The sequence below is a fragment of the Bos mutus genome, chromosome 9 (assembly GCF_027580195.1).
Source record: "Bos mutus isolate GX-2022 chromosome 9, NWIPB_WYAK_1.1, whole genome shotgun sequence".
NCBI classification, from domain to species: domain Eukaryota; kingdom Metazoa; phylum Chordata; class Mammalia; order Artiodactyla; family Bovidae; genus Bos; species Bos mutus.
In genome coordinates, this window is record NC_091625.1 from 89557674 (window position 1) to 89576360 (window position 18687).

Consider the following 18687-nt stretch of genomic DNA (forward strand, 5'->3'; position numbering starts at 1 on the left):
CTCTTGCCTGGAAAGCCCCATGGACAGAGGAGCCTGGTAGGCTACAGTCCATGAGATCGCAGAGTCGGACACAACTGAGCAACTTCACTTTCACTTTAGTGACTGAACGACAATCTCACAAGGTTCCCATAAGGAGACAAAGACCCACTCAATGCCTTTCCACACGTCAGTCTCCTACAGCTTCTTCAGCTGTTTCTAAGATTTAAATGTTTACCTACATAAAAGATTCACATTATTTATCAAGCTTGTAATAATTTTATTCATAATAGGAAAAAAATTACTTACATATATATACAAAAGACATGTATTTTCTTACTCTGACATAAAAAACACAGAAATATGTACATATGTACAAAATATTAAAACATTCAAACTTTACAAATAAGGAAAACAAGCAAAACTTCACCAAGGATACTTTTTTGGGAAATACACTCTAAAAAAGAGGTAAAACAAAGGTGACGAGACATTTACGTGGAGACACCAGAAGCTGATATTTCAGTAGATATTATTAATTGGGTAAAGCAAATAAAATAATCTGTTAATAGATGGTAAAGAAGATTTACTTTTAAGACTGTTTAGGTAAAATGACATGGTCTTCCTTTGCCATAAAATGGAATGAATTTTATTTAACCTCTGAATCACAATCATCATAGTTCCCCTTTTTTCCTTAAAATATTTATATTTTCTGATTTACATTGAGAATTTTAAATTTTTTCACTATTAAATTGTAAAATATTTTAATAAGTTGTGTACCCTCTTTTTTCACTGAAGGGAAAAATCCCATGTATTACACTGATTTCAACATAAAATTGAACATCACAATACATTTTTTTTTTTTTAGTTAAAACCTAATATTTTTCTAACTAGCCTTCATGATCGATCTCAATTGATGTAATAAGCAATCATAACCGTCGTAAATTCTTCTTGCTTTTCTTAGTACCAGGCACAGGACCCATTTTATAACTGGCTTTTAGGGGCTTGCCATTTGAACAGTCTTCGGAGGTATGATAAGTACACAAACACTTTGTACAATAATCAAATCCACAGCTTTCTCGTTTACAGGTTGCCCGTTGTAAATAGCAATCATATTTTGCAGGTGAATTACAGCGAATACAGGCTTTAAGGCTTTCATTCTTTTTCAAAGTTTTGGCGACCTAGAAAGAAGAAAATCCATACACGTATTTTACTAAGAACTGAATGTAATTTAGCTAGTCAAAACAAGGGCACTTCCCCAATACATGTATTAGAGCACCAACACAACTCCTGCCTTTCAGGATCTTACTGCTCAACGTGGGAACAGACCACTGTCAACTGACCCAGTGGTTATTGTAGCATTAAGCTACAAATATGCTCTAATTCATAAATGCTACTCCCACATCAATGCCACCTTTTCTGTGGAACCAGGAGTTGGTTGCTCTTTTACCTCTAGCTTTTCTTTAAAAAAAACCTTTCACATTATATGGCATTTACCTTTATATAGCTATGAAGGTTACCATGTTTCCCTATCTATGTAGTGCCTGATAAAATTGACTTTTTGCTTAGCTCTCTCTTCCTCAGTTATCAAAGGCAATAATTGTGAAATGTAGTATTTAAGTTTTAGAAGAAACTTCAAGGTTTCTCCTTATTCTCTTAAGTGTTTCTAAATTAGAGCTCAACACCACTGAACTGTCATAAACAATGCCAAATAATATCTATTATTTTTGGCATAGAAAGACATCTCTGTGTACTTTCCTAATTTGATTACTTGAGTCATAAATGGTTTTCTTACTCTAAATCCTTTTAACAATAAATACCTCGTTTCCAATTTATTGATAAACAAAAAATTACCTCAGAGAATTCACTGTGTCGACTGTAAGTAGAATGTTTCTGATCACCTGGATCAGGTAACTTAGTTCGAGCATCTTTTTTGGGGAGAGTCTGGGTTGCTGATTTTTGCACAGATGCTAAAGGGGTTCTGAATAAAACATACTCTCTGGTCGAAGCGTGTGGTGAAAACTTAATGTTTTTTTCCTAATTAAAAAAAAGTTTGAATAGGATTAAAAATTATCCTCCTATATTCTCAATAATCAGAAATTTTTATCATGTTTATACATGTAAAAAAGGGCAAATGAGAATATAAAGGATTTATTCCTGTATTCAATTTACCTGCATGTGTGTAAGCACAGCCACCCACAACTATTCAAACATTTAAAGCCTAACAACTAAGTTACTGAGAGAAACTACGAATCAGAAACTGTGAGAAAGCAACTTTACATGCTTAGTACCCAGCATTTAATACATGATTTATAAAGCACTACCCCCAGAACAAAAGGTCATTCTTCCTACCCACCAGTAGATGGCAATAGTCACATTCAAGTGTCACATCAGTGCTGTGAAAGGATTCAAAACAATCTATTGAGGTAGAAAATTTTTCATTAACACCAGCTTATGGATAAAGAAACTGAACCTGGAGAATTTAAGCAACACTCGACCTTAGTCTGCCAACTCCTAAGTCTGAAATTTTAATCGTGTGTTGATCTTTATTCTCAGAAACATCTCCAAAGTTACTAAGTATTTTGCAAAGTGAGTGAATTCCCTTCCTACACTAAAAATCTTCTATATGTAGATAATTTTACTACTTTGTAACAGATAAAATCCCAGCCCCTTTATCTTTGTATTTTCTTTTAATGAGTTATGAATGTAAAGGATTTCCAGATCTGTTATCTTTACTATTTCTCTCTCCCATTTCAAAGGTAGAGAGCACTAGCTGTTATATCTTAAAACAACTGCATAGACTTACAGTAATTCTTTGTATTGCTTTATTATACAATTGCAATGCCACCTTGTCATCTTCCAGAATCTTCTTCCAAGTTGTGCTCACTTTAGACACACTGGAAAAATAAATGATTATAAAGGGAACAATTAAGCACCATGAAGGCTAAGATGAATATATTACAGAAACACAACCAGTGCAAAAAAGAAATTTCTATTAGCAGTGCTTCGTAAACCTGACTATACTTAGAACTGCCTGTGGCACGCACTTAAGATTTAAGGATGGCCCATGCCTAGTCACTTGGGTTTAGTTGGTCTAAAATGGGAGCCAGGGCTCGAGCTCCCCCCCGCCCCCAACCTTTTAAAAAGTTCACCATCAAGTAATTCTAAGTAGATCTAGGCTTAGGAACCCCAACACTTCATTTTTTCACAATATACACAAATATCAAATCGGAAACTCCATTGTGTATATAGCTATTTATTAACATTAGACAAATTTCAAACATGTGACACATTGCTACTAGTAGAAATCAATTTAAAAAATCCATTTTGTTAACAAAAATGTTGTGATGTTGATTATCCCTCAAGAAGCTAGTCAATAATAAAAATCAATACTTGTGCCTGTTTTGGTTCAGTTATATTTCATGGACCAGCATAAAGTAACAAAGAGTACTCCTGAAATTTTTTCAAAAAGCCAAAAATGAACCAAGTTGGAGGCAATCTAATCCAATACTCTGGATAATCATTTTCTCAATTGTTGTTTAGTTGCCAAGTTGTGTCAACTCTTGCGATCCCATGGACTACAACCCGCCAGGTTCCTCTGTCCATGGGATTTCCCAGTCAAGAATACTGGAGTGGGATGGGGAGAGGGGTTCAGGATGGGGGACACATGTATACCCATGGCTGATTCATGTCAATGTATGACAAAAACCACTACAATACTGTAAAGTTAGTAGCCTAAAATTAAAATAAATTAAAAAAAAAAAAAAGAATACTGGAGTGGGTTACCATTTCCTTCTCCAAATCTTCCCAACCCAGGGACTAAACCCAAGTCTTCTGCATTGGCAGGTGGATTCTTTACCACTGAGCCACTACTGCTGCTGCTGCTAAGTCGCTTCATTTGTGTCCAACTCTGTGCGACCCCACAGACGACAGCCCACCAGGCTCTGCCGTCCCTGGGATTCTCCGGGCAAAAACACTGGAGTGGGTTGCCATTTCCTTCTCCAGTGCATGAAAGTGAAAAGTGAAAGTGAAGTTGCTCAGTTGTGCCTGACTTCTAGTGACCCCATGGACTGCAGGCTACCAGGCTCCTCTGTCCACTAGGAAAGCCCTAATTCTCTGTTGCTGCTACATTGCTTCAGTCGTGCCCGACTCTATGCAACCCCATAGATGGCAGCCCATCAGGCTCCCCGGTCCATGGGATTTTCCAGGCAAGAGTACTGGAGTGGGTTGCCATTGCCTTCTCCAATGGCAATTCTCTGTTATCTCATCCTAAAAGGTTTTCTCTGGTTGGATAAGGAGGAAAGGGCAGTCAGTAAAACGTTTCTAAGAAATAGTCATAATCAGACCCATTTGTATGTTTCTGCATTTTTATCACTTTTAAACTTGAAAATGGTCTAAAAAGAACAGAAATAATTACTTCATACTTTCAAGCGCGACAAAAATCAAATTCCCATTGGACCTGTACAGCAGACCCCTAGGCTGTTGTTTTTATAGTTATGACCAGAAGATGTAGCTTAGATATGAACAATTTCAGAACCAAAAGAAACAAAGATCCTAACAGAAATAGCTTTCACTAGCATAATATGAAATTTGAAGTAACTGGATTAAAAGCATACTTTCATCACCTCAATTAAAACTACAGTGCAAGACTACACTACTATCTTTGCATGAGCTGGTAGCGCTGAGCTATCTAACAAAAATATTCACGGATTATACTAATACATACACTCAGAGCAACAATACTTACTTGATTAAGTCCATCTCACTGAGTTGTGTTAAAATATTTGCTAAGAGATGTTTGAGTCCTCTTCGAAATAGTTCACTGAGAATATCTACACATTCGAGGCCCATTTTCCTACCAATTATATTCTGTAGTCTAAAATTTCCACTGGATATAAATTCCTTCAGCTTCTCCCAATCTATTTTAGGATTTCGTTTACAATTTTTTTTTAACGTTGAACAAACCACTTTTTCAAAATGAAGAGCTGGCAGCAAGTTTTTGTTGGGATACTGGTCTGGGCTTTGTGTCTGTAGCAGGCAGCATTGTGGACTGTCATTGAAACTTTCCACCAGGGCAAGGCTACTGTCTTCATGTTCACTGAGGCCACTTCGTTGGGAAAATGAAGAGTAGCCACTGTCTTCATAACATCCGCTGGTCTCTAGTTCTTGTATGTTATTGGAACTATCAAGTGTTTGTTGTATGTGTTGATTTTCCTTGTTATGCAATGGCTTGCTTTCAGGTTCAAGTTCTACAATCCTGGGGCTCACAACGGGGGACCCAACATCTGATACCCTGTCATAGTCTTTAATGCAGTCTTTATAAGAACCTTCCAAATATGCAGTAGTATAGGAACCTTTTCTTCTACTGTCATCAGGCTTTACTGGTTTAATTCCAGAATGAACATGGTTATAGTTAAAATCACACTTCATTTTGACAGAGAGAGTGGAACTTTCTTCTTTACAACCTACAAAAAGAACATAACATTATGCCGGATGGCAAAAATTTCCATATATATCACTACTTCTTTAACTTTGGGATACAGATTTAATCACTTTGCATTCTTTCAGAACTGTGTACTTACCATGAAATTAGCTATGAAATTATCCAAGTATAATGTGAGAAAATATTACTAAAACCTAATAAGTACATATATCTTATTCTTGAGGGAGTACTTCAGTACAGTCTGCTTTTAAATCTGGTGTAACTATACCATCTGGCTTTTAGAGTCGTATCTGAATAGAAAATAGTGACAAAAGGGACTATTTAACAAATAGTCTGTGCTTACAGAATAAGGAAATATGATGCATCAAGAGTAGGGCCTGAGGTAAGAGACATCCCTAGAGAAATCAAATACTTCTAGAAATATGGTTAAGATAATGGAAGACGGAATGTATAAGGGTCAAAACAGTTTTGATAAAAGTTGCAAAAAACTTATATATTTAAATGTTAGTAATTATTATAACTGACTCATTGGAAAAGACCCTGATGCTGGGAAAGACTGAAGGCAAAAGGAGAAGGGGGCGGCAGAGGATGAGATGGTTACATAGCATCACCAACTCAATGGACAAGAACTTGAGCAGACTCTGGGAATACCTAAGAACAGGGGAGCCTGGTGTGCTACAATCCATGGGGTTGCAAAGAGCTGGACACAACTTAGCGACTAAACAACAATTTTAAGTCTTATAATAATTAATCACAAAACCTATAGGAAGTTTAGAGAAAGGACTAAAGAGCCAATAAATTTAATCATTTGTAAGTTAACCACTGGGGGTTTCCCAGGGGGCACCATGGTAGTGTTTAGAATCCGCCTAAGCGACTAAGCACACAGGCACAAATTAACCACACTAGTGACTTCTGGGGCAGGATGATTTTGCTGAGGGTTGTCCTGTCTGTTGCAGGATGTTTAGTAACTTTTAGCTATCTGATGCCATTAGCAGTCACTATTCCTCTAGCAGGACAATAAAAAATGTCTCCAGCAACCATTTATTGCCAAATGTTGGGAGTAGGGGGAAGTTGTGGGTGTGTGTGTTAGTTGCTCAGTCATATCCGACTCTTTGCGACCCCATGGACTGTAGCCCACCAGGCTCCTTTGTCCATGGGATTCTCCAGGCAAGAATACTGGAGTGGGGGAAGTTAGCAGAGGCAAATCTCCCCCATTCTTAGTTAAGAACTGCTGTTTTAAAAGATGATTAGGATTTCTAGCAGGCAATAGTGGCTGGGAAGGAATATAGTAGATGGGTTTAAGAAAACTGTTTAGCATTTTTTAAGGCAGAGTATATGGATTGTATGTGCTTCTAATGTACTCCCCCCATCTACTATACTATACCTCCTGCAAACCAATCACAGGTAGGTAACAATTTACCCTATAAGTAAATATACCTAAGTACAGTCAGTATGTTTAGTCTGTACTAAACATTGGTAATCTGTTTATATGGAATTTACTGTTTTTACTTAGAACAGAAATGCTAAGCACTAAAGGACACCTTGTAGATAGAAACTTTCTTTTAATTAAGTTTAAATTAAAAGTTTAGGGACATAAATATTCCCCCAATTAACCCTAACTCTAGAACAAATTATTCTGAGTTGTTCCCTTGTACTCAGAAAAGAGTAAAAAATTCTGAGATTTTCATTTTTGCCTCAAGTAAGGAATTAAGTACGATTTAGCTAAGACCACCCATGTTATCTGAAGATAAAGAAACCACCAACAAAGACACGTTTTATTTTGTTTAGTTCCCTAAAGGGAATGGGCATGTTCAGTCGTGTCACACTTTGTGACCCTATGGACCATATAGCTCACCAGACTCCTCTGTCCATGGAATTCTCCAGGCAAGAATACTGGAGTGGGTTGCCATGCCCTTCTCCTGGGGATCTTCTATGACCCAGGGATAGTATCCCGTCTTTTGTGTTTCCTGCAATGGCAGGTAGGCTCTTTACCACTAGCACCACCTGGGAAATCCTAAAGGGAAGAGGCCTGAAACTATATTTCAGAAACTCAATTCTTTTCAAAGGTATTCTTCCTCTGCTGCCTTTACAACTCAGTTACTGAAAGACTATCCTACAGAACCCTGTTCATTCAACATTATTCTCAAGAGTATGGACAGTTCCTTAAATTCAGAGCTAATAATGATTCAGCTACTTTATAATTGTTTAGAAGTCAACAATTTCCAACATTTCCAAACATATGTTCAAAACTCTGAGGTAGAATGTGAAGTGAAAGACGCTCAGCCAACGCTCAGTCATGTCCGACTCTTTGTGACCCCATGGACTTCTCCAGACCAGAATGCTGGAGTGGTAGCCTTTCCCTTCTCCAGGGGATCTCCCCAAACCAGGGATCAAACGCAGGTCTCCTGCATTGCAGGTGGATCCTTTACCAGCTGAGTCACAAGGATCATTAAAAAAGTATATATATATATATATATATATATATGAAAAAAGCTCACAGTTCGGAGACCTCTTGAATCAGAAAGAGGAGGACTAAGAGTCAATCCTAAAGGAAATCAACCTTGAATATTCATTACAAGGACTGAAGCTGAAGCTCCAATACTTTGGCCACCTGATGTGAACAGCAGACTCAAAAGACCCCGATGCTGTGAAAGACTGAAAGCAGAAGAAGGGGACGACAGAGGATGAAATGGTTGGATGGCATCACTGATTCAGTGGACATGAATTTGAGCAAACTCCAGAAGACAGTGAAGGACAGGGAAGCCTGGCACGCTGCAGTCCATGGGGTCGCAAAGAGCTGGACACAACTGAGCGAATGAGCAATAGAGAGTCTAGCTCTGCCACTTCATTTACCCAATGCCTACTTAGTGACAGTCTTGAGAAGGAAAGAAACTAGCCACAGATCTTTTGAAATCCTGGTATCTTGAAAGCCTTGTGAAAATCCAGACAGAGGTGGACCCTGGAAGGAAAAGTGTTGAACTTTCAAGGAAGAGGAAGGCCTGCAGGGCTGTGACTCAGTATACGATAGGGGGATAAGGATTGACAATTAATGTTGAAGAGATATAGAATGCTATAGGATTTTTAGGGTAGACTGGTTTAATTCATCGTGTAATAAAGAGCCTTTGAGGGGTTCTAAGTGAGACATCTGGTTAACACTAGGATTTCCCTGTAGCTCAAACGGTAAAGAATCTGCCTGTAATGCAGGAGACCAGGGTTCGATTCCTGGGTTGAGAAGATCTCTGGAGAAGGGAATGGAGATCCACTCCAGTATTCTTGCCTGGAGAATCCCATGGTCCTATGGACAGAGGAGCCTGGCAGAATAGTCTGTGAGGTCGCAAAGAGTCAAACATGGCTGTGCAACTAACACACAAACACACAAATAAATAAACAAATGATTGCCAGCTATGGAAAATATTGGATTATATGAATAGGAAGGTATAGGGTTGGTCAAGAAGTTCATTGGGTTTTTTCAAAAGACACTGTGGAAAAACTTGAAAACTTCTCCTGTGACAAAATTTGAACAAACTTCTTGGCTAATCCAATATAAGTGAAAGCAGGGAGGGTAGTTGGAAATGCTTATCACAGGAGTCTAGAGTTGGGTACCCAAGACTAGGATGACCGCAGGGCAAATAAGAGATAACTGAATAGATCTGAGATCTTTTCAGAAAGGTAAAGTCAACAGAGGTTGGTGATACACTGTATTAGATGTGAATACCCTGGGTTTAAATCATGAGCATCTCAGGTGAAAAACAAAAAACTGAGCAAGTTAACTCTTAAAGCTTGTTTCCTCATGTATAAAATGCAGGTAAGAAAACCAAACTGGACTAAATGCATGGTGGAGTTTCCATCACATATAGTTTAATAAACAGAATCTATTTTCACTATATTATTTTTGTAAGCCAAACCCTTCATATTCTTTATATTTAAATCACGAACATGTTCAAAGTGGCAAAATACATTCTACACAGACTTATGCATTTCAGATTATATTTTCCCCTAGGAATCAAATCCAACTTCAAATGAAAGTCCTGGCTCAGCCTTTTGCCATTTTGTGATCTAGAACATTGAACTGGTCTTTCAATTTCTTTAAAATGGAAATACTATATCCATAATATCTACCTCATGGAGTTGGTAAAGATTCACCATTGCATTTTTAAAACCTCTTATTTACCAACTCAATAGTCCAATCATGAAAAAGTGGTATTAGGTAGTTAACTGTACAAAGTTAACTTCTATTTAACTTCCCAATGTAGATTTAACATTTCATAGTAAAATATAATACTTAAAAAGACTATAGTGCTTAAAGTTAAAAAATCTTTACAGCTATCCCAATGCTAAATAATTAAGTACTACAACCTCCAGTACCTACAAGATAACCAGCATGTGTCCAATACCAATGAGGCATGGCTAGTCCTTTAAAAGAACCTCAAGACCTGCTGCCATAAACTGCAAAAATCAGTCATAATCCCCAAGAGAATATTTTAGAAAAGCCTATTTCAGAAATATTTGAACGCAACAGATTTTTACATTTCATTTTCTTAAATTTTCAAATATAGAAAAAAATCTAGGGGACAGCAAATACTCTCGTGAGGGGCAAGGTAGTAGACAACCGAAGTTAAGCAACCAAAAAAATCCCTTCTTAAAGCCACCAATCTCCAGAATTTCAGAGGGTTTTGAGTCAGGGATTTCTAGACTAAGACTTAACCTGTTAAATTATTTTTTGAGTCTTCTAGATTCCTTTTCTAAAGAAAGGACCGTCTTTCAGTGGTTACCAAATATACACCATCAAGTTGTTAACTTCTAAAATTTTTCACAATTTCTAAAGTAAAATGAATGCAGCTGGGTCTTTTTAAGAGAGAGCAACAAAGAGGATAAAAGTTAAGCATTCATTTGGGTGCCTTCCATTCCACCCAAGAGCTGGAATAAAAGACTGGGTCTCCAGAAGCACAGGGGAAAAAAAAAACAAACTAATTCTTCACTTCTCAGATGATCTTCCCCAATTCTTCAAAATCAGCTACATTTGGACAAATTCGGGGTTTCTGCATTAAAAATGCCCTTTTCCCTCCTTCCATTTCAGTCCAGGCCTTGAGACTGAGTCACTCACTGGGTTCAAGGAGGGAAAAAAGGAGAAATTAAACGTTTTTGTTCAGACATCCCCAACAGAGCCTTGGCCCGATGAGAGGGGTCCCTTCATTTGGCGGGCATTGGAGAAGGGGAGACCCTGGAAATCCCGAGGGGTCGGAGGGGTGGCCCTCAGGGCGCGGACCGGCGGAGGAGGCGGGAGATAACAGCGAGCACGATCTCCCGCGCCCGCCAGGAAGACTGAGGTGGCGAAAACCTGGGAGGACTGACTTCCGACCTGAGTGCGGGGCAGGAGTGCAGAAGGGGCGCTGAAGTGAGGGGTCGGGCACCCGGCTGGACCCCGAGGGCCGCTGGCTCGCGGGCCCTGTCAGCGCCGAGGCTCAGGTGTGGGGGAGGGGCGGCAGGGGGCATTTGGCGCCCGGGCCCGCGGGGTGGAGGCAGGCAGCCCTGCCCAGGGTGAGGAGGCCCCGACCCGCACCTCCCAGGGGGGCTGGCGCCCCGGCTCGCCGGCACAGCTGGACCCAGGCGCGCCGGCCATCCTGCCCCGGGACCTCTGCTTCCCCTCTCCGGCCTCCCCTGCCTTCTTCCTCCAGGTCCCGGGGGAACCGCCGTCCGCCCTCCCGAGACCCAGGAAAGGGCCACACGGCTGGACTCGGGAGGGTGTCGGGTCCAGGTTGTTGTCCACCGCCCCCCCACATCCCGCCACCGTCATTCCCCCGCGGGCACCCCTTCTGGAAGGCGCGCCCCGCTCGCACCCTCTCCTCTCACCCACCGTCCGAGGGGCAAGGGCGCCCGGCGGCTGTCAGGGTGCCGTAGCTGCAGCGGCAGGAACCGGAGAGCGGCCGTAGGGAGCAGCTGCAGGGCCGCCGGCTCATGCCAGGGGTAAGAGAGGAGTCGGCCTCAGGTGAGAGAGCTGCTGCCGCAGGAGGCGAGCAAGCGGCCAGCTTCTCAGAGCTCTTATCTTCCAAAAGGCGCCAGCTGGTACTTTTAAAATCTTTGAATTTGGTGCCCAAATCTGCACGGCCCAATGGGGCACGCAGCTCACACGCGCGATCCAATGGGAGGGCGGCGGGAGGGCGTCCCCTCACTCGCGCCCAATGGGAGGCTGCCGAGGCGGGGCCGAGCCGCCAGGCCCAGCCTCCTTCCTCCCTCTCCAGCACCTCTCGTCCGGAAAGATGCGGAGGCCGGGGGCGGGGCCGGGGCGGGGCCTCGGAGCGCGGGGAGGCCTCGGCTCGGCCGCACGTGGAGGGCTCCTACCACGCACGCGCGTTCCCGCCACGCTCTCCTGCAGTCTGAGGGACCGGCCTCCGGCGGGTCCTAATTTCATCCTGAAGGCGGCTCCGGCTTGTGTCTGAGCAGCTCCGATGGGTGCAGAGCACGGCCGACTTCCTCCGGTCATCTCTTCAGCGGGAGTTTGATGAGCGGCGACTCCTGACTGTCCGAGAATGCAGACTTTCCGGAAGATGAACCCTCCCCCCAGCTCGGCTTAGCCCGCCTCTCTAGGATTTAGGCGCGCTCCTCTCGCCTTCTAGTTTCGCCCCTCCCCCTGCTCAGCGCTTTCGCGCAAGCGCTGGTGGCGGGCGGCCGCCTTGGAGTTGGCGGGTTGGCGCTTGCGCGCTGGGGTCCCCCGCGTTTCTCTCAGGAGGCGGGGGAGGCGGAGAGCCCTGGGCAGCGGTGGGTGGGGCCGCGTCCCTCAGGCGCGCGGAGTTGGTCCTGCCTCCTCGGTGGCGGGAGACCCCGACTGACTTGAATCTCCTTGGGCCCGAGCTGAAGGGATGAGACTGGGACAGTCGCTTTTTTGTAAGCGTGTTTGTTTTTTTACTTTAGACCATTGTTCCTCAGCCACCTTGCTTTAATCACGGACGTTTAAGCTTATTAAATATATATCTACTGTACTCTCCTGGGTTTCCTTTCAAGTGCCAAGCACACACTGTAATCCTATTCCAGAATCAATGAGTGAATGAATCAGTCATCCTGTCCTGGGAGTTCCAAACCTAACTCCCTGAGTCTGAAGGCCCTTGGCCATGATTTTCTAGTGATGGAGGAAAGGGTGGAAGTATTCATTGCTAAGTCTTCTATTAGCAAGTTGTACCGTACGTGTCATACTGAAGTTTTAACTCTGTACGTTTAAGTGGTGACATTGCATTCCCCAGTTTCGATTTTGGTCAGAACGCAGTGAAGCCAAAGGATGTAAGCTCCCGAATGTCCGAATTCCTGTCTCTCGCAGTTTTCCCACTTTTGCCTTTCTGCAGCCTCCAGGAGAGTTAATAGTTGGCGGTGTGGTAAGCAAATGCAGAAGACAAGAGGTTCGATCCCTGGATCGGGAAGATTCCCCCCCCCGCCCGCCCCCAGGAACAAATGGCAACCCACTCCTGGTGGCCTATGGTCTGTGGTGTCGCAAAGTCAGACTTAGCATGCAACACACAGGTGCTCAGTTAAGTTGTTATCAAGTCCTTTGTGAAGCAGGGCGGGGATCAAGGTGGATCCTGCAAATGCTGAGTAACTAACATTTACAAAGTGCCTATCAGATCAAAAAGCTACCATAGTTTTAATATTCATTTAACAAATCACTCCATTGCAAACATCCCTCAAACAGTTAACCACAATCTATAGGATCTGGCTTCTACCTGACCTCCACTCCTACAGTCTTTTGCTCTGTTGGCTCTAGAATTCCGTCAAGTCCTGGAATAAGTCTTTGTGTAAAATTTTTTATAGTTCATCATGGTTTTCTGCGTTTATTTTTATTTTTTAGAATGTTGCCTTAAATTAATATTTTTCTTGGTTGCTGAAATTTTGGGCATCCTCTTAAATTTTGCACCTGAGTCCTGTCTCTCACCCCACCCTGGCCCTGGTGCTAAGTCCTGGAGACACATGGTTGAAAAGACAGAAGTCTTGACCTTCAAGGAGTTTACATTCTGATGGGAAAGAAATTGGCAGTTGACAGTTTTACTGAATGAAAGAGGAATATAAAACAACATAAGAATTTAAAACCTCTTCCCAACCCAGGTATTGAACCAGAGTCTTTTACATCTCCTGCCCACCTGGGAAGCCCTATAAAACAACATAAGAGGGTAGAGAATGGGCTGACTGGAAGGTCATGGCTAAGGACTTTGGGTGCTCAAGAAGGTTTCTGAGGCTTTGGACAAAGTTTGGAATGTTGAGGTGGCGATGCAAAGATCTGCATAATAAGCAGAGGAAGGAGGCCGAAGGTACATGGCTTATTCCAGGACTTGATGGAATTCTAGAGCCAACAGAGCAAAAGACTGTAGGAGTGGAGGTCAGGTAGAAGCCAGATCCTATAGATCGTGGTTAACTGTTTGAGGGATGTTTGCAAGGGAGTGATTTGTTAAATGAATATTAAAACTATGGTAGCTTTTTGATCTGATAGGCACTTTGTAAATGTTAGTCTTTAATTCTCACAATAACCTTAGCATTTTCATTTTCTGATTGTGCTTCAAAGTGTAAGTTCATTGTCATAGAATGACACAGCTAATAAGCAAAAATTCCAGCCTGAGTCTTTGGGAATAGAGCATGTACTTTCCTCTGTGTTACACTGGGGAGTAATATTTGTGGGAATCCTGATTGTTTGTATGTACATTTTCATGTTACTTTTGACAGGGGCAAAGTGAAGGGACAAAATAGGTGACGATAGTTAATCCAACTAGGGGATTTAAGTAAAAAATATGGGAGACCCCTGTAAGTTAATAATTTCTCAAGAAATTATTAATAATTACTCAAGAAAGAATAATTATTCAAGAAAGCAGGTTTGCTTAGCAGCAAAACCATGTAAGAGAAGCTCGTGACATGCCCCAGGAAATAAAACAATGGTGGCGTGACACCCCCATCCTGCCCAGTGAACTCAGTAAGTTAATGATCCATAGGACATGCTCTCTGCATAAAAACATAAAACATAAAAACAATAATTTGTGGACCTCGCGTGACCATGTAAGGACAAGAAAACTCCCCTGCTTAACCTGGACGAGGAACTAATGATGGAAGCATGAAATCTACTCAAGAAAGATGCAGAAGCTCTTCTCCCCACTTTTCCTTTGATTATGAAACTATTGCCCAGTAAGTTCATGCGACACCCCCTTTCCCACCCACTTGTTAACCTCACAAGCATCCTGTTCTAGTGTGCGTGTGTGTTAGTCACTCAGTTGTGCCTGATTATTTTCAACCCTATAGTCTGTAGCCCGCCAGGCTACTTTGTCCATGGAATTCTCCAGGCAAGAATACTGGAGTGGGCTGCCATTTCCTTCTGCAGGGGATCTTCTCCACCCAGGGATTGAACCCGGAACTGCCACACTACCATCTGTCACCTGGGAAGCCCAGGTGATTCTAGTAAATCACTTCTTATGTATCACTTTGCCTCTTGCTGAATTCTTTCTGCACTGAGACATAAAGGTCTATGGTACTGAAGCTCTTCAGAGCCCCCGAAACAACACCCCAGTTTCACTTCCCATTTGACCTTAGAGATCTTTATTCACCTCTATTTTTAGATGAAGACATATATATGAAATTTGAGGGGAGGGGGTTCTCCAGTTATTTTTAAAGTTTATTTTCAGAAAAAGACTAAGATGTTGGGAAAATTAAAATTACTATTGTAATGTAAGGTAAGATAAAGATTGAAGCATGTTTTATTGCATGCTGGAATAGTCTTTTTCTCTAGGTTTAAGTTACTTTATATTGATTTTAACTATTAGAGCTTTATATTGAAATGCTATTTTTTATACTTATTTTTGATTGATGATTGCTTTACAAAATTTGTTTGATTTTTGCCATACAGCAGCATGAATTAGTCATAGGTGTACATGTGTCCCTTCCCTCTTGAACCTTCCGCCCAACCTTTCCCACCCCTTCCCACCCCTCTAGGTATCACAGAGCCCTGGTTTGAGTTACTCTGAGTCATACAGTGTATTTCCGTAAGCTATCTGTTTTATATATGATAGTGTATATGCTTCCATGCTACTGTCTCCATCTCACTCTCTCCTTCCTCTCCCCAGCCCTTGTCCATAAATCTGTCTACATCTCAATTGCTGCCTTGAAAATAGGTTCATCAGTACCATCTTTCTAGATCCTGTATATGTGCATTAATGTACAGTATTTGTTTTCTCTTTCTGACTTACTTTACTCTGTATAATAGGCTCTAGGTTGATCTGCCTCACATTAGAACTGACTCAAATGCATTCCTTTTTATGGTTGAGTAGTATTCCATTGTATATATGTACCACAGCTTCTTTATAACCATGCATCTGTTGATGGACATCTAGGTTGCTTCCATGTTCTAGCTATTATAAAGTGTTGCAATGAACATTGGTGTGAAGAGTGAAAATGTTAAAGTGTTAGTTGCTCAGTCGTGTCTGACTCTTTGTGACCCTATAGACTATAGCCTGCCAGCCTCCTCTGTCCATGAAATTCTCCAGTCAGAGATACTGGAGTGGGGTGCCATTCCCTTCTCCAGGGGATCTTCCCAGCCCAGGGATTGAACCCAGGTCTCCTGCATTGCAGGCAGATTCTTTACCATCTAAGCCACCAGGGGAGTCATTGGGGTATATATGTCTTTTTCAGTTTTGGTGAATATTATTAACTGACAACTAACTTTCAATAGGCTCATGAGCACCTGTTAGTTTCATTCTTAGTGGGAAGTTTAGGCAGGACCTTTCTGAATTGTACTAGATGTCAACAGATGTATGTACCTCTTTGTTTTTGCAAATCTGTATCAGAATTGTTGTTTTTAGGTGGAAAATGAAGTGCAGAGAGAACTGTCTTTATTCTCACCAAATCCTTATTGTATACGTGGGGTGTCTGGAAATAACTGAGATGTGGTGCCTGCCCCCTTTGCTTACTGTCTGGGCCTGCAACCTAATAGATGTAGATTCTCAGTAAATAATCTTTGAATAAAAACATTATGAGTATGGGGGTAGAGGATAACGTGTACATAATATAGCTGTGAACACTGGATGAGTCAAATGCATCTAGTTACAGTGGAATTTTTATAGTGACTATATTATAGAATAGAGGAGTGACTTCTGTACCCCAGGGTACGAGTACAGGACAAGGTTTGTCAACCTCAGCATTCCTGGCATTTTGGGCAGATGACAGTTCTTTGTTGTGGAGGCTGTGCTGTGCACTGTAGGGTATGACAAGATCAGAACCTTGCGTTTTAGGAACATGAACCTGGTGGTTATGTATGCATGATCTGAATTAGAGAGGATGCAGGGGACTATGCAAGTAGTCCAGGGGATGTAATTTTGGACCAGATTTGAATGGAATCTTTGAAGATGAGGGTGTTTAGTAAGAGACTAGGTGTGAGCAACAAACTGCCTATGAGGAAGAGGAGCAGAGAAGCCCCAGCAAGATGGTAGGTGCTGGAGCAGTGGCTGTGCAGTACTGGAGAGGCTCTGAGGAGATACCCCAGATCCAAGAACAAAGGAGAAGCCCCAGCAAGATGATAGGAGGGGCAAAATCATATTCAAGAATCAAACCCCATACCCTCCATAGACGCTCACAGGGCTCAAACAAACCTTGTACACACCAGGACCCAGAGAACCCTCAGAGACAGAGACAGAACTGTGAGCATCTCCTGTGGAGTAGGGGTCAGCGGTGGACTGCCTCAGGTGCAGGGGCTCTGGGTGCAGCAGACTTGGGTATAGCATAAGCCCTCTTGGAGGAGGTCATCATTAACCCCACCATAGAGGCGCCAGAATTTACACAGTCTGGGAAACAAACTCTTGGTGGGCACAAACAGAACCTTGTGTGCTCCAGGAGAAAGGAGCAGTGACTCCACAAGAGACTGACCCAGACTTGCCCGTGAGTGTCCAGGAGTCTCTGGCAGAGGCGTGGGTCTGCGGTGGCCTGCTGCAGGGCACTGAGTGTAGCAGTACATGCATGGGACCTTTTGAAGGAGGTCACCATTATCTTCATTACCTCCACCATAGTTTCCGTTCAGTTCACTTCAGTTCAGTCACTCAGTAGTCTCCGACTCTTTGTGACCCCATGAATCACAGCACGCCAGGCCTCCATGTCCATCACCAACTCACGGAGTTCACTCAAACTCACGTCCATTGAGTCGGTGATGCCATCCAGCCATCTCATCCTCTGTCATCCCCTTCTCCTCCTGCCCCCAATCCCTCCCAGCATCAGAGTCTTTTCCAATGAGTCAACACTTTGCATGAGGTGGCCAAGTATTGGAGTTTCAGCTTTAGCATCAGTCCTTCCAATGAACACCCAGGACTGATCTCCTTTAGGATGGACTGGTTGGATCTCCTTGGAGTCCAAGGGAGTCTCAAGAGTCTTCTCCAACACCACAGTTCAAAAGCATCAATTCTTTGGCGCTGAGCTTTCTTCACAGACCAACTGTCACATCCATACATGACCACTGGAAAAACCATAGCCTTGACTAGATGGACCTTTGTTGGCAGAGTAATATCTCTGCTTTTCAATATGCTATCTAGGTTAGTCATAACTTTCCTTCCAAGGAGTAAGCATCTTTTAATTTCATGGCTGCAATCACCATCTGCAGTGATTTTGGAGCCTCGAAAAATAAAGTCTGACACTGTTTCCACTGTTTCCCCACCTATCTGCCATGAAGTGATGGGTCCAGATGCCACGATCTTAGTTTTCTGAATGTTGAGCTTTAAGCCAACTTTTCCGCTCTCCTCTTTCACTTTCATCAAGAGGCTTTTTAGTTCCTCTTCACTTTCTGCCATAAGGGTGGTGTCATCTGCATATCTGAGGTGATTGATATTTCTCCTGGCAATCTTGATTCCAGCTTGTGCTTCTTCCAGCCCAGCGTTTCTCATGATGTACTCTGCATAGAAGTTAAATAAGTATGGTGACAATGTACAGCCTTGACATATGCCTTTTCCTATTTGGAACCAGTCTGTTGTTCCATGTTCAGTTCTAACTGTTGCTTCCTGACCTGCATATAGGTTTCTCAAGAGGCAGATCAGGTGGTCTGGTATTCCCATCTCTTTCAGAATTTTCCATAGTTTATTGTGATCCACACAGTCAAAGGCTTCGGCATAGTCAGAACCACCATAGTTTCAGTCAGCTCAGTCGCTCAGTCGTGTCTAACTCTTTGCGACCCCATGAATTGCAGCACGCCAGGCCGCCATGTCCATCATCAACTCCCGGAGTTCATTCAAACTCATGTCCATCGAGTCGGTGATGCCATCCAGCCATCTCAT

The 18687-nt window shown here is 42.5% G+C and overlaps 1 protein-coding gene across 2 annotated transcripts; it reads right to left on the minus strand.

The window, feature by feature from the left end:
* Positions 1 to 241: 241 nt before the first annotated feature.
* FBXO5 (F-box protein 5) lies at positions 242 to 12092 on the minus strand. 2 transcript variants are annotated; one of them, XM_005891544.3, is made up of 5 exons: positions 11271 to 12081; positions 4721 to 5438; positions 2780 to 2870; positions 1828 to 2010; positions 242 to 1154 (listed from the first exon to the last, which is right to left on the minus strand). In XM_005891544.3, the coding sequence occupies exons 1-5, from the start codon at positions 11371 to 11373 to the stop codon at positions 903 to 905; spliced, it is 1347 nt and encodes a 448-aa protein (XP_005891606.2). In that variant the 5' UTR covers positions 11374 to 12081; the 3' UTR covers positions 242 to 902. The 2 variants fall into 2 exon arrangements, with proteins under 2 accessions (XP_005891606.2, XP_005891607.2); XM_005891545.3 differs by lacking the exon at positions 1828 to 2010 and having other exon boundaries at positions 11271 to 12092.
* Positions 12093 to 18687: the final 6595 nt, after the last annotated feature.